Below are 16086 nucleotides of genomic sequence, written 5' to 3' on the forward strand. Positions count from 1 at the left end.
GGCCGCAGATTCTATGAAAGGTCACCCAGCCCAAGTGTCCGTATAAAACTTGCTACAGATGATACCATGTTATGCTCAATGTTAGTTGACATTTTTGTATACACGCAAATGTCTGCACATGAGCTGTTTTCATAGGCACATGCTCATGCCCATCACTGTCACATTTCGAGTTGAGAAATATTAATTGAATAGTTATAATTTGTAAGAAGCACATCTGAGTTCGTTTATCATCATCATGGGAAAGCACAAGGCGTACGGGAGCAATCCGAGGAAGCGAAGGAGGATACGTTTTGTACCGAAGTGGCTCGAGAAACACGGCACCCAAGATGGAGCACCACTCCCACTACCGAACTCGGTCAATGACCCTGGTAAGATTTACATATTATATTTTTCAAATTTGTAATTAATTGCACAGTCAATATTAATCTATTGACCGAATATTTTTGTTTACGATGGAGACGGCCACAACACCGCGAGTCAGTGACGTAGTGTTAATGTATAGTATTGTAGACTTTCATCTGGTTTGGGGTTGAACAAAATAACTAAAATAAATTGTGAACCTTAAAAAGAAAATCTCCGAACAAATTTAGCGAATGACAGGCTATAGGCCGATATGTGAGCATCCATGAGTATTTTTCATTTGAACATTATTGTTTTCGGAAACACCAATACACACTAAAGACACGAACAACAAGTTTGCAATGAAACCATGATACCACCCATTCCTCAAAACTTAAATAAAGTCGATGCGCTCAAATAACAAAACACGTCGTTTATAGTATTATACATTGGCGCGAAACCAAAGACTAGGCATAAGATAGCAAGATTATTTGTGAATAATTGTTTCCTGATTCAAATTATCCTAACATACAGACACCCCTAATCTTAGTTTGAGATCTTTTAAAAAGAGCTTTCGTCAAAATTAATTTGAAGAATCGGTTAAGACTATATACCGTTGTCAGATGCAATAGTGTCCGCCATGCAATACTGTCCACTCCGGACACTTTTGCATATGCAATCGTGTCCGGGGCTATGCAAAAACCGTCCGGTGGACATGTAACTTGACTGTATGTGCGCGCGTAAGCGAACATGAATATTCACGTATTTTATAATTGCAGCGAATAATTAACTGCCGAACATTTCCCATGTCATTCATGACTTGCCCTTGCTTGTAAAAAGATGGCGAACGTGTTCCGCCGACCAAGGGCGTATAATTTACTGCAAGGACGGTTTAGCATGGGGCGGACCCAACTGCATATGCAAATGTGTCCGGGACGCAACTATATTATGCAGCAGCGTCCAGGCGGACACGATTGCATATGCAAAACCGTCTGGCGGTCATTATTGCATATGCAATAATGTTCTCCGGATAGTATTGCATAGAGGACATAATAGTTGCATGCGACACCGCCTTCCCTTTCACTGATGACACCAAGATCACCCCCTTCATGTTAAGATGTTATAGTGAATATAAATTATACAATTGTTTCTCGTTTCTCATTAACAAAGTCTGACCCTTACCTTTAATTATGTATTTTCTTGTTCACGGATTTGTAAGTAATTTGTCCCTTTGGAAGAGTTGACATCAAAATCATGCAACCTAAACACTATTTCGAAGGAAGTCAACCACCAACACAATTTTCAGAACAAGTTTTTTTTTTCTGATAGAAGTTACACAAACTATTTTCCTTGGTCATTATATTACCGAAGTATGAGCGTACCTTTTTGTAACAAACTAATATGGACACACTAAGAGATAAGTCCATGATACATTCTTGTGTGATATTGATGCATAAAACATCCAACTGCTTTTGTTTGTATATAAGATAAACATTTAATATTTCATCGGTGTTGTTAATGGATACGTCGTCGAGCAAGTCATATAAAATGATTCATTCCAGGAGAAATAAACAAAACGAATTCCTTCCACCGAGAGATGGTTTCTCTCTCGGTATAATAACAGTAATACATTGGCACGATTTTATGTCGTGCCGAAGTTTCCAGGGTTCTCCTGATGCAAAGCTTTGAATGAAAACCACATGGATGGGTCGAATACATAGGCCTATATCAAGGTCTTCATCAACAAACCAAAGTTGTTCTGAGATAAATTTCTGTCACGATGTTGAGAACTTGCTGGGACACTTCCCAATTGAACCTATGTCAAAGCGAATACGGATTTGATTTTAGGCCACACAGGTTTTCCCTGCAATTTCAAAAAGAAATTCATTCCACCTCGTTAGAGATGGTCAAAGGACGCAAGCAAGAGTGGTCAACCATTCTATTTCACAGATGATAGGCCTAGTAGAAATTCAACTGTTTGTGAAAATGTAGTCTTGATCACTATAGAAGAATGACTGGGGGAAAAGCATCTGCAAAATTGATGTGTTATTATGTATCTCATACGACTGATGTAAAGTCTCATGATAATAATGAGCATTATGGATATTTGACGCGGGAACTGTAATTCGTATTTGAAGTTGCGCTATAAAATTAAAATTTTGAAAAGAGATAGGCCCACGATAACCGTTTTTTTGGACCGACTACATGGTTAACACCACATAAAGAATGCGGTCATATTGTAACATGAACACAGTCTTGATTTCACCTATATACGTAATGATTCAACATGAATACCAATGAAGTAAAAAGGAAAGAAGAGAAAAACTCGGTCGTGTTATGCTGGCTATGTGACCTTTGACCTTTGAGTACTGTTACCCGATTCCATCATCAGACTCAAGTGTCACAATTCTTACCTTGCTTATTCAGGTGCATGTGTTAATTTCGTATATGCTCTGATGAGTGGTATCGGTACATAGTCTGATTCCAGCTAATAAAGTGGCATTGGCCTTTATAACTACAAACCTTGCGGGCCAACCGAGTATAAATCTCCACTAAAAGGAGTGTTGGCTATGAAACGTTTCGAACAGCGTATAGGCCTACTGTTTTTAGATGATGCACGCTGAGTGGCTGGAGGGATGCACATTTACACTGTACGAAACGATATACAGAGACCACAACTGCTCCTTGAGAGCCAATGTAGAAGTTGAATGCAGAATGAAGAAGTCCAGCCACAAGTTACCAGAAATTGCAAAAACTGGGGCTGTAGACCTAAATTGGTTCTTTCCGGACATGGTATCGGTAGTGTCAAGTTGGTGAAATCAACACCGTGTCTTGTCACATTAGATATACTAAATTGGAGAGAAATTAATTTAACAACGGAGTTGTTGCAAGAGTCCCTTATAATCCACACATGTAAAGCTTTGAAGACACTGGACACTATTGGTAATTGTCAATGACAAATCTTCTCACTTGGTGTATCTTAATATCATGCACAAAATAACAAACCCGTGAAAATTTGAACTCAATTGGTTGTCGAGGTTGCGAGATAATAGTGGAAGAAAACTTAACACCCTTGTCACACGAAGTTGTGTGCTTCAGATGCTTGATTTCGTGACCGCAAAATCTAATTCTGAGGTCTCGAAACCAAATTCGGTGAATTACTACGTTACTTCAGAGGGAGCTGTTTTTTTTTTTGCAAGGTTTTATACTATTAACAGCTCTCCATTGCTTGATAACAAGTTAGTTTTTGAGTAATTATACCAGTAGAGGTTCCAGTGCCTTTAGGAAATGTACACGTTTGGTAATTACTTAAAACAAATATTAACTTAAAAACTGACTTGGTAGCAAGCATTGTAGGATAGAGCTGTTGATAGTATACAAATATTGACTGCTTCGAGTGCTATGGTTAAAACTATGACTCCCGAGGTGATCCACGGAGCGTTCTATTTTTCCGAGGCGAAGCCGAGGGAAAATAGAACGCTCCGGGGATCACCGAGGGAGTCATAGTTTTTAACCATTGCACGAGTAAAAGCAGTCAATATTTGTTTTATAACACCCCAAACATTTCTAAAACCTGTATTATTATTATTAAGTTACAGACCTGAATGCTACAATCCACGGACGACGCGAACACAGATTGCAAACACTTTTACCTACTGTGTTGCATGTAGTGTCGGACAATCCGAAATGGTTACAGACTATTAATTTATCATCTTCGTACACGCAACGGACGTCTGGGTACTGCACGCCGTGTGCTAGTCTGTCGGACTAGCGCACGGCGCCATGTGCTAGTCTTCGGACTAGCGCATGGCAAACCGACGCTCTATCACACGGCCGTCGTCTAGCAAAACTAAGACATGTCATGTGACGCGCTCTAAACCAATGAGCAGGCACAATACTTGCAAGGGGTGTTATAATATAAAACATTGTGGGAAACGACTCCCTCTGAAGTAACGTAGTTTTTTGTAGAAAGAGTTAATTTCTCACTAAAATAATAAAAGACTTCTAGCTATGAAGTCTTTTATTCTTATCTGAAAGCACACAATTTCGTCCAACAGGGGTGTTTATTCTCGCAAATTCTCGATGACCAATTGAGCCCAAATTTTCACAGGCTTGTTATTTTATGGTTTTGATGGGATACACCAAGTGAGAAGACTGGTCTTTGACAATTACTAAACGTGTACCTTCCCTTTAAACATCACTTAAACATGAACTTACATGCGTGTAGCCTACTTAGATTAAATTAACTGTATCGTGAGACGTGTTTATGACCAGAAGAAAATAACCTTATCCTCTTACCACGGAGGAAGGAAGAAAAAACCTAATCCCGTCTATATTACATCTGGAGGCACATTTGAAAATGTCACATTCCCTGTGTGATATGTGGACGTAATTTTATGCGCTCCGAATTTTCGGCGATACCTCAAAAACGCGACCACCTTTTTAAATGAAAATAGTAATAAATTTATTTTATTGTGTAAATCTACAATCAACTGGAAGTTTAAACAACAACTTTACTTTTGCCTTTAATTTACACGACTCCATATCTGTCGTCTTCTCCGGCCTAAAAGCCTTTCACAGGTTGAACGCGCAAGCTGTCATAATTTATTTTTACCACCTCCATGTTTTTACCAAGAACAATCTATTTCCAAACCAATAGTGTAAGAATCAAACTTGACAGCTTTATGACAACCTTATAGGCCTATGATGAAACTTACTAATAATAAGTCATTGGAACATTTCAGGCCCATTCCAAACAGCTGCGTGACAAGACCTGTCAAACGATATCAAATACTGGTCAAACGATAAATCTGTCCCCTCGCATTTTATGCCAAGGATTCAGAATTAACTGGTAAAAAAAGGGGGTTGTAGCCAAGGCGTGCGAGACGCCCAAAAACGATTTTACGGCGTTCTTGATGGTACCACGTGTATGCGCAATAGGGCTAAGGGTGTTTATCGAAGGCTCTTGTGACTTGGATAGCAGCGATCACAAGCGACTGGCTGGGATCGCGGCTCCCCTTTTCACAATAGTTTATCTTTCCCTCCCTCGGTATGAAGAAACTTCGTTTAAAGAAAGTTAGTGTAAGTGCTGACTGAAAGATAGCTTCCCAGTCAGAAAAGCCTTTGCAGGTATCTAAGCCTACAACTCACGGGGGAATCTATCCGCATAACTCAAATAACTTCGGATCAGCATTCAGTGAAGTCAATGTCTCATTAATGCACGAGTGGAGTTTTGATGCGATTGCTAACTGAGCATAAAATTCACATCAGATTCAAGAAAAGGCGCACCATAGACCCTAATACACTGTCCACATAAACATTTCTCATTAACGCAATCTCAGGTCGTTTGGAAACTCTAACGTGCATCGGTGAAGAATTTGTAAATTATATCCCGACCGTGATCCAGGCTTGACAACTGACGTGTTATTCCGTGTGAAGAGCACTCGGTGTTGCCAAAAAGCGGCACCCAGTTGCCTGCAGCTGCACTTTGCATAAAATGCGAATACAAACTTTGACTCTAGCAGAATTTGAGACTTTTCCTTAAAAAAGTTGTGTAATCCACTGTCGTGATTATGGGAAGTATAATATATCTGTATATGTGCCAAGGTAAATAATATTGCATTTGGGAAAGGTTGAGGTGTCCGGCTATTATATATTACTCAATTGCCCAAAGTAGCTAGCTCATGAAAGTTAATAACGATTATGTTGTGTTATTTTAAACCTGAAATAAAGAAAGAACCCATGATTTATTTTAGACACACGTACGACTACGCAACATTATTGTCCAAGTGTGCAAAACTTCGCTCGGTGGGACTGTTGATTGGGTGGTTGTTGTTACTTTTTATCAAAGCCCAAAGGATGACCGAGCATTCATCCAAGGCAGAGAGGTCATTGACGATGTATTTTGCCTCATTTCAAACAAATTAAGAGCTTAAAGATGATTGTGTATCAAAATTACGTGCGTGCTTTGATTAACCCCACACCTGTGTTTTTAACTTATGTCCATTCCATCCCACAGAGGCAATCCAGGAGCTCATTCTCTGCGCAGTAGATGGTAACATCATCGCAGTCCGGCTGTTAGCCCAGGCCGGGGTGAACGTCAACAGCCCAGACGGGGATGGTTGGACGGCCTTACATCACGCTGCCAGTGAGAACCAGCAGGACATTGTCAAAGTGCTAACGGGGGAGTGCGGAGCAGACATGTCTATCCAGACACCGAAGGGACTCACGGCGTCTGATTTGGCTGGGAGGAAAGAACTCAGGGGAGGGTCGGCAAACCCATCATCATCATCATCATCATCATCGATGTCATCACCAATGTCAACGCGATCCAAAAGGTTGTCATCATCATCCTCAACCGAAGGATCCGGACGGTATTGAGCATTAGCTGAGACTGAACAGCCTCTTAGAAATACAAAAATTGGCGGAGATGACAGAATCAGCTGCCTGTAATATACAACGAACTTTCGCCCCCAATAATAAAAAGAAGATGTAGACCACCATCTTCGTCACATAAACTTAATTAAAACATGCACTTTTGTTATTGCACTGCCCCCTCCCCTAAAACGAAGGGGGAAAACTACAGATTCCAGTAATTGATGTAGGGCCAACACAGCCAGCCCTCGTTGTTAAAGAGCAAGATGCAAAGAGTTTCTACTTATAAAGAGTCCATTCTGAAGTCCCAAAATTCATTTCTGCTTTGTGTTTCACAACAACGTCTGTGTCATATTTAAAGAGGTAATTTTGGGCAGTCAGTCCCACATTGCAGCGACTTATTATAACGGGAGTCGACTGTCGTCTTCTATGGCATTGTGTTAAAAACAAAAAGGAGAAAAGATAAGCTGATCGGATGAAAAGGTGCAGAATATTGTACAATGTGAATAAACAGCTTAAATGTTTAACTAGTTATTACTAGTCCCGATTATCATGAGACTGTTTCTGCCTAAAATGCTCCTAGATTTAATGATTAAACTAGCATTTTGCAGAATATCAAATACACAGGTAAAAAGGGGCAACAATTTTAAGTGTAAAATACCCTAAAGAAATTAACTGAACTTAATTGATTGCTCAAAACACGAACTATTATATTTTGGCAACAACTTCAGAGGTAAGGTTTGTTTCCATCGAATATACACTCTGAATCACAACTAAAAGAAAAGAACTCTTACTATAAGACGGGCTGATCAATCCTTGTTTTAAGTTTTGTTTAATTTAATGATCAACATCTATACTTGACTTCCTCTCGTACACATGTTTTTAATTTCAACAAAATTTAAGAAAAACTGTTGTAAATAGAGTTGTTCAAAACAGAAATCTGGCAATTGAATGTTTTAGTATAATTTATAAGATAATAATATTTATAATTATGTTTGCGTATTTTTTTATGCATAATATTCCATCAGATAAAGTTTAACACAATCTTCAAAGAAAAATTATGTTTAAATTAGCCGGCATTTTCCTCAGAAGATAACATTGCATTTTGATTACTTACACAAAAATTAAATGAAATTACATTTGACTCGTGCATAACATTGTGGATTCGTTGTTTGAAGCACACCATTTTTAAGAAAAACTATTTTCGATTATACAAAGTGGAAGCAATAAGTGCCATTTTACAATAACAACCAGCCTCACAATAATAGAATGCGGAAACCAAAGTTTAAAGTATTTGAACACATGTACCTCTATACTAGACTACAGGCATGATATTTGACACATGCCACTTAGAAACAAATGTTGAACCAGTCCTTGAATTTCATGTTTGAGAGGGCAAGGCCATCATTATTTTGTAAAGGGCACAGTATGAGCATAGTATTTTGGAAAGGTTTAGAAGGGGCACCAAGGCCAAGAACAGGAAAACAGAGCCTCCAAGGCCCTGTGTTATCTGAGGCCCGCAGGACAAAGTACAGCACAAGGGTTGGCTATACAATGTACAAATGGTTTGGGCTTTCACATACTTTCACCAGATGAGAGTCGTTGCTGACATAAAATGTCTCAAACTAAGATCCAAATTTGAAAAGAAATATTGAAATGATGCTATTTCCACCTTTTGGTAACCCCTATTGGTCCAAAATCACTAAGCTTTTAGTTTTATTATTGAACACCATATCCACAGCACTAGAGAAGTAGATCACAAAGAGCGGGAGTTCCTTATAATACGTGAGGAAAATAGTATCTGATTTACTTCACCAGGCTGACTTTTAAAATGTCTGAATTCAGATCAAAATTTGAAAATTCTCAATTCCGAAAATAACAAGTTTGCTGACCTTTCTGAGGGGGAAAATGGGTGAAAAATAATAAAATTTCAAAACTTTGAAATTTCTCAATTCCGAAAATAACAAGTTTGCTGACCTTTCTGAGGGGGAAAATGGGTGAAAAAAGAGGAAACTATATGTGGAAGAATATCATGCCTGACGCTAGTAAGAAAGGTACATGCAAAGATTTATCTTTTTCTTCTAAATCCCTCCTTAAAAAAATCATAATGTATAGCAACAGCAAATATTATCCTTTAAAAAAAAATATATATAAATTCTGTCATAATATTTATGAACTCTTAAATGAGACACCCATTTAAACATAAACCAAATAAAAAGGCAACAATTGCAAGTGTTTTCTACTGAACCTGGTCATTTGTCTTACCAGAGTACACAATTAAAGATTCATCAAAGCAATAATATCTAAATGTGTTTTTTACAGGAACAAAAACATAAATTAATTTCATACAATTAGCACATAAATCTTAATTTAAACAATGATATTTAACAGTACAATAGTGATATCATAAACTGATTTAGGTATGTGCAAATTTTTTACAGATAAATAACCAGTAATATATTTTACCCACATGACATTCTCATAAATTTTATTGTGCAATTTTAAAGTGCACACTACGCCATCATCAAATCACATTATAAGGTATTTATACAAAACTCATCCTTTATGTTCAAGGTTAGACTACACATATTGCATGGTGACTTTCAAAAGATGACAAATCAATGTCAACCCTATATCGAGCCCCCCCCCCCACCCCACCCCAAACAAAAACGTCAAACACTGTCCCAACCCAAAACAATTATAGCAACAAAAATAGTAAACAATTCTTTACGACATAAAGATAAAAAAGAATAAAGCAATACATAAATAAATACATAAAAAAGGACAATAAAAAATAATGAACAAAAAAATGGGGGACAAAAATACCCCTGCCCCCCCCCCCAAAAAAAAACCAAAATTAATAATAGCTGCACTCAGTTAGTCATTTAACATTTAAATACATACCCAACGTTACCTATCAGTTTTTACAACCCTAACTACAGCAAACATGTTCCCTACTCAGCATGCACTCAAAACCAGAAACAAAATGTCCAAAGTACAAGAGCAAGTTTTGATGGGAGCACTATTAAGGGTGACTGATTTTACGAAGGGCGAACCTTTTTCCTGTACATAACCACCACGTAATGGTTTACAAGGTGCTGTGGCGCAAAATGCAGCCAATAAGACCAGGAACACCGTGGAGAACCCCTTCTTTTAGCGATAAATACACTGGGTTATTTTAGGTTTTAGGTGGGTTACACAACACACAGGCGGACAGCCTTACGTTCCATCCGAAGGATGAAGCAGTGTCTTGCTCAAGGACACAAGTGTCACAACTGGGATTCGAACCCACACTCTGCTGATCAGAAACACTAGAGCTTGAGTCCGGTTTTCTTACCAGCTCGACCACAACCTGCCATAATGACTTTAAAGAATGCCTAGCTAAATTAGAACATGAAATGTCTTTGGGGAAAAAACCAAGCAAGTTTTGTTAATTTTATTAAAGTGACTTTTGCAAGTTCACGTTATATTCAATTTAAAGTTAGTAAACTATGATAGAAATATCGAAATGGCAATAATTAATGGCATTGACTTCAAATATTATTTGGCTCAACTGTCTGCACTACATGGCAATAAAATTCTTCATGATTAAAATATTCAGTATAGAAATATAAAATTGATTTAAGTTGGTGACACACGATGTGGTTAATATCACTACCATAATTAAGTTTAATTAGATTTGGAGAATTTTTTTGAGAATACAGAAACATTTCGGAGAAAATACCAACAGTTCCCACATGGTGTACCTCAAACTAAACATCACACAAACCCTCAACAATACAAAGCCTAACTATACAAGGGGGTTAATTTGTTTCATTTCTTAAAATGAAGACTTGTCAAATAAAATTTAACAATTAAGGCATTGGTTGACATTTGACTCGGTATCTTTGCCGGGCATTTGAATATGTATATTTGATACTCATCAAAGTCATTAAGACATTTAACTTCCCATATGGATGGAACTAGGTCACTCAAAAAATGGGGGGGGGGGGCGAGTTCAATCTTGTCTGGTACCTTATAAGCACCTGTCCTCTTTTTCCTCTTTGAATTTTTGTCGAGTCGTTGAAGCTTTTGAAACTTAATCGTGCATACAAAACTTTACACACATTAAACACAAAGGTTTTACCCCATTCACCTAAACAGTGTGAAACCTGGCCTAGAAAAAGCTCACAATTGGGTTTATCATGGGTGAAATCGCTTGGAGAATTTCACTCTTAACAAATTGGGACATCCTGGGTGAGAAAAAAAAAATCACAGAAAAGAAAAATGTATGATTGGGGAATTCAAGGTTGATAATCAGGGAAGCATAAATTATTTCTTTTGAGGTTAGTTTTGGATTCTGGATTAAGAAACTAAGGAACGCTTTATAATCTGGAAATCACTTTCAAGTCAGCAAGCAACAATTTGTTGGTTGTTGGTTTATGGGTTACTCCTGCTTTGTTCCGACACCGCTATGTTCTGATACCCCTCTGTTCCAACATCTATATCTTCCAACACCTCTAAAAATGTATGTTCCTAATCCTAATCTTAATCTTAGTCCTGACCCTAGCCCTCACTGTAGTATGTAAATCACAAAGAGCATTCACCGATTATTGCTCAATTTCTTAGGTCAAATGATAAAAACAGTTATTAAAGCAAATCTAAGAAATTAAAATTTTAATAATGGGGCACTTTGGTGTTGAGTTATAGGCATACAATTCATGTAGCAATGCAATAAACAGTACTGTCAATGTCAGATGCCCATTATGTACATACAACTTCAAATACCTTATCCTAGAATTAGAATTTCAAAAATATCAAAATTTAGCCTCCATTGGCCCATTAAAAAAAAAATGGTGCAAGTGTGATGTAATTCAATTGTAAGCCATCCCTACTTTACACAAACTGGCTCCAACCTTTTCCAGAAGCCCATTAGCCAGAAGCCTTTTTGGGGTATGGCGAACGTGATAGGAGTATACTACTTGGTCTGGGTGTAAACACACAAGTTTACCCAAACCTTATAGTGTTGTAGTATTGTGTCCGCCATATCTCAAAATGGCTTATGGGAGTTGCATTGAATTAGTTTTTCTTTGATGATTTATACGAGAATTGGAAATGGACTTGACTTTTTAATATTATATCTTCAAAGACTAAGATCTTCTTCTAAATTAAAAGTTTCGCTCACATAAATAAAAGGGATTTTGGGGTAAATACAAAAATCGTCTTTTTTGTGTGCAATATATGTATCTCATAAAAACTCCAAATGGTACGTTTTAGTACAAAATGTGTGAATGAAAGCCCTAATGGTGTACTCTAGTTACAAAATGTTTCATCTACTTCATAAAAAGTGGAAATATCTACACTAATCATTACTAATGTGTTAAAGGGTCAGGGTACTTTTTGTAGGACACAAAACACAATGTCCACAGATTTACATTAAACTTACACAGTTTGAAGATAATGATGGTAGAAAGCTTCCCTTAAAAATATTACTTGCTGAGGTGTATAATAGTTTTTTAGAAACAAGTAAAAGAAGTCACAACTTTTTTGTTTTAGTGAGATGAAAATTATTTCAGCATGTAAAACATATTTTGGGGACCTTGTTTTACTCATTTCACAAAAACTACAGCCCCTCAGCAACTAATGTAATATTTTAAAAACTTTCTACTATCATTAGAGATGTAAATTTGTGGTCATTATGTTTTGTGTTACAAAAACTACCCAAATCCTTTAATTGGGATGACATTGTTATATTATTTTATATACAATCTATTGCATTGATTAAAATATTGAATGGCAGCTCAATTTAAAAGTTCATTCCTGACACTCAGGTTTGCGAATATGATGATACCTTACTTGTAAATTTACTTCCAGCATATTACATCACATTACAAGCTCAATAATACTGTATCACTTTCCTTAATGTTGAATCCCACAGACAGGAAATACCTACGCAAGATTTAAGATGTTCAAATATCTGCAGCTACAAAAAAAAACCAAATTGCATTCAGTATGCAATGATGGTGCATGGTTACTTTTCTGGTACAACTATCACTTCTTATTTAAGCCAGTTTACACCTTTATTGCGGGCAAACACTACCACGAGAATAACGCCAAATATCTGAATTTCAAACCATCATGCAACTACCAGTACTGTTGACCTATTTCTATTTCTCCAAAACGATGAATTTTCAAGAGCGTGTAATATCTGCGTGAAAGGCACAGTGCATGCATAGAATAACATTCTTATTGCCATGCTATAAGTTGCACACCTATAGAAGTGAAACCTAAGAGCAGAAGCTTTTATAGCACAGATATCTGCAAATAAAGATACTCAAGGCGCTTGCACAAAGAGAAATATTTAAGGCATGTATTTCAAAGATTTATGAATTATGAAGCACATTACACAGGTTTACAAGGTGCTGTGGTATATTGAGCAGCCACTGCCAGTGACACCAGGACAAACCCCTTCTTTTAGAGTAATTGGGCACTTTAATGTGCTATTGAACCTACTGCTTTACGTCCTATATGAAAGAAAAAGCAATAATGGTTAAGTGTAAAAGGACACAAGTGTAAAGGCTGGGACTCAAAACCACACTCTGCTGATTAGAAACCAAAGACTGGCAACTCCCTAATATACAGTTCCTCAACTTTCATTATTGGTAAAGATACCACATTAACAAAGATATTCAAAGCCACTTGAAAACAGTTCCACAAAAACAGGGGTGACAAAAAGGTCTGAAACTAGAAGGTTCCTTGGAAATGATGACATATTTTCCCTTTTCAAGGGAGTTACTTCAAGGCGCTTTTGGGAACAGTATCCTCAGCACTAAATAGTGCTACTTTAATAAAAAAAAAGTATGACTTCTTTTTCAAGGGAGTTACTTCAAGGCGCTTTTGGGAACAGTATCCTCAGCACTAAATAGTGCTACTTTAATAAAAAAAAAAGTACGACTTCTTTTTCTCTGAAGAAAAAAACCACAGCTTTTCTGTCACCATTCATACGATAAAAATGGTTTAAATTCAGACAAAAATCTGACATTTTCCAGCCCTGACTAGATACAAGTTCTAGAAGGTTATGCATGAGATCAAAAGGTGTATAGTAGCTTTCACACATTATCAAAACTTACTAAGTTGGTTAACTTGTTTCTAAACTGTTAACCATCATCATGGCCAGTATGACAGTTGCTTACTGGTAGCCTCCTGCAGCAATAAAGTACTGTCAAAAGCTAGCCTTACATCGGCCAGCAATTCTATGCGCAGCATTTAAAAAATAAAAATCTAGTTCCAATCTTCAAGATACTTTTTACATGAAAAATGTACCTACGCGTCTGATTTAGCAAAAACGTCATGTACTGTGTGTGTGGCGCAGAGTGCAATCCTGTAATTACATGCTAATATTTTAATATTCGTGTAGGTAACAGCTGGTCTGGCCTAATTTTTATAATTATTTGTTTTGGGATTTAATGGGGGAATTTAGGCCTATAAGTTTTGGTTTTCTTGTAATGCTTTTCATTTTGCTGTTTTGTTTTCTTGTAATGCTTTTCATTTTGCTGTTAAGCGCTTTGAGGAATGCCAATTCATATTGCGCTATATAATTTTAATACTGTTTTATTATTACTATTATTATTATTATTATTAAGCAATGCATTTGATTTTTACGCAGAACGCAGATTCCCAGAACACAGTACGAATGCACAGACTTATATGCATTGTTGGCATGTGTTTTCATTGCTATACATTGTGCAATACACACAACACATGATGGACACATGGATTTCCAGCCTAACCTTAAGCCTAGGCTTGAAAGAGGCCAACAGTTTTCCTTTGCAAAGCTATGAAAACTCAAAATATGTACAATCACAGAGCAATTCTTACTTTGGATTGTTCCAACATACAACTACACAATATTAACCATGTCCATAGGAGACCTCCACTTTCCCAAATGAACTGATTTTACCCACAAACATTGCCATGGTTTAATATGCATGGTTTTTAGAAATACTTTTGCAAAATACAACTAAAGCAAATGCATTCTATAAAAATAAAACCTAGCTGATCAACTGAAAAGTTGCAAGTGTTTACTGTCATCTGCTGTACAATGCCTTAGCTTCATCTTTGTGCCATACCGCAAAAAGTGATCAAGGTTAAACCAACAGAGGGGGCTATAACATAAATCAGAGTTGTCTCCACGCAATAAGCCATTTGTGAGTTAGATTTGAATACTGCCTAGTACAAAGACAGCTTAGTGACAAGTTCCCGCTGACATTTGAAATTCTCCATTGACAGTAGCTTTGCAAAGTTACAGAAAAGAGGGTGAACACCCATAAACAACTTTGAATGCAGATCTATGGCACAATAGTACCAGGATTTGCTCATCTGGAGGTTGCTCTACAAATGCTTGCCCAAAGCTATTTGGCATAGCAACTGTCTCTATAGTCTGGGGTCGATTTCACAAAGAGTTAGGACTAGTCCTAACTCAGGACTAGTCCTAGGAGATATACAAAACGTGTGGCTAGTCCTTAGTTAGGACGAGTAACTTGTCCTAACTCGAGATAAGACTAGTCTTAACTCTTTGTGAAATCCACCCCTGAGAAGTTCAAATTTAAGCAGTCACTTGTGACTAAGCAAGTCATAGATAAACATTTTTCAAATCTGAACATGGAAATTCTTATTCTCAATGGGTACTGTGCAAATTTCCTAAGATTGCACAATCGTTTGAGGCACACGTTACCCCTTGTGAATGTAAATATCATCCATTTATTTTTCAAATCTGAACATGGAAATTCTTATTCTCAAAGGGTACTGTGCAAATTTGCAATGGTTGCACAATCGTTTGAGGCACACGTTACCACTTCTGAAGGCAAATATCATTCATTTATCTCTTTATCTATATAGACTCTTCCAACAATGTAAACAAACTAGCCCCCACTATTTCCTCATGGTTTCGTTGAAATGGCATGAATAGAGTCATTGACACTTCAACTTAATTGCAACTTAATTTCAACACAATTCCAAACAGATAACCAAGGCGTTTCTGTGTACTTTGTTCCTGGCTATTCTGTAAAGTTGGATCCAAAGTTTTCTAGTAATAATTATAAGCGATCCTACAACCAGGACCAACTGAGCAAAGAAGCCAAGCACACATTGTTGCTTAGTTGTAGAAATATTTGTGTTGCTTAATATCGAAAGCTGGTTACCAGCCAAAATACTATGCAACGTATATTCATTCCAACTGGTTCACGGACAATTTCTGATTAAAGACTATCTAACCAAACCTGCCACATGATAGAAAATTAGACAAAAGATAGAACTTCTCTTCAATTTCATAAGACAGGATTTAGACAGGATTAAGATAATCTAGACAGGATTGTTCTCACCTACTGCCTTTGG

The 16086-nt window shown here is 37.1% G+C and overlaps 1 protein-coding gene across 1 annotated transcript; it reads left to right on the forward strand.

The window, feature by feature from the left end:
- LOC139937726 (relA-associated inhibitor-like) lies at window positions 1-6741 on the forward strand. The gene is made up of 2 exons (XM_071933052.1): window positions 1-368; window positions 6359-6741. Exons 1-2 carry the CDS (start codon window positions 236-238, stop codon window positions 6718-6720), a joined length of 495 nt encoding a protein of 164 aa, XP_071789153.1. The 5' UTR covers window positions 1-235; the 3' UTR covers window positions 6721-6741.
- Window positions 6742-16086: the final 9345 nt, after the last annotated feature.

Source organism: Asterias amurensis, chromosome 1, assembly GCF_032118995.1.
Source record: "Asterias amurensis chromosome 1, ASM3211899v1".
Taxonomy (NCBI): Eukaryota; Metazoa; Echinodermata; class Asteroidea; order Forcipulatida; family Asteriidae; genus Asterias; species Asterias amurensis.

Bases quoted from the DNA above. Each gene is read 5' to 3' on its own strand.
- LOC139937726 (XM_071933052.1), top strand. From the start codon at position 236: ATGGGAAAGCACAAGGCGTACGGGAGCAATCCGAGGAAGCGAAGGAGG. The intron at 369-6,358 runs GTAAGATTTACA...TCCATCCCACAG, and splicing joins GAACTCGGTCAATGACCCTG to AGGCAATCCAGGAGCTCATT.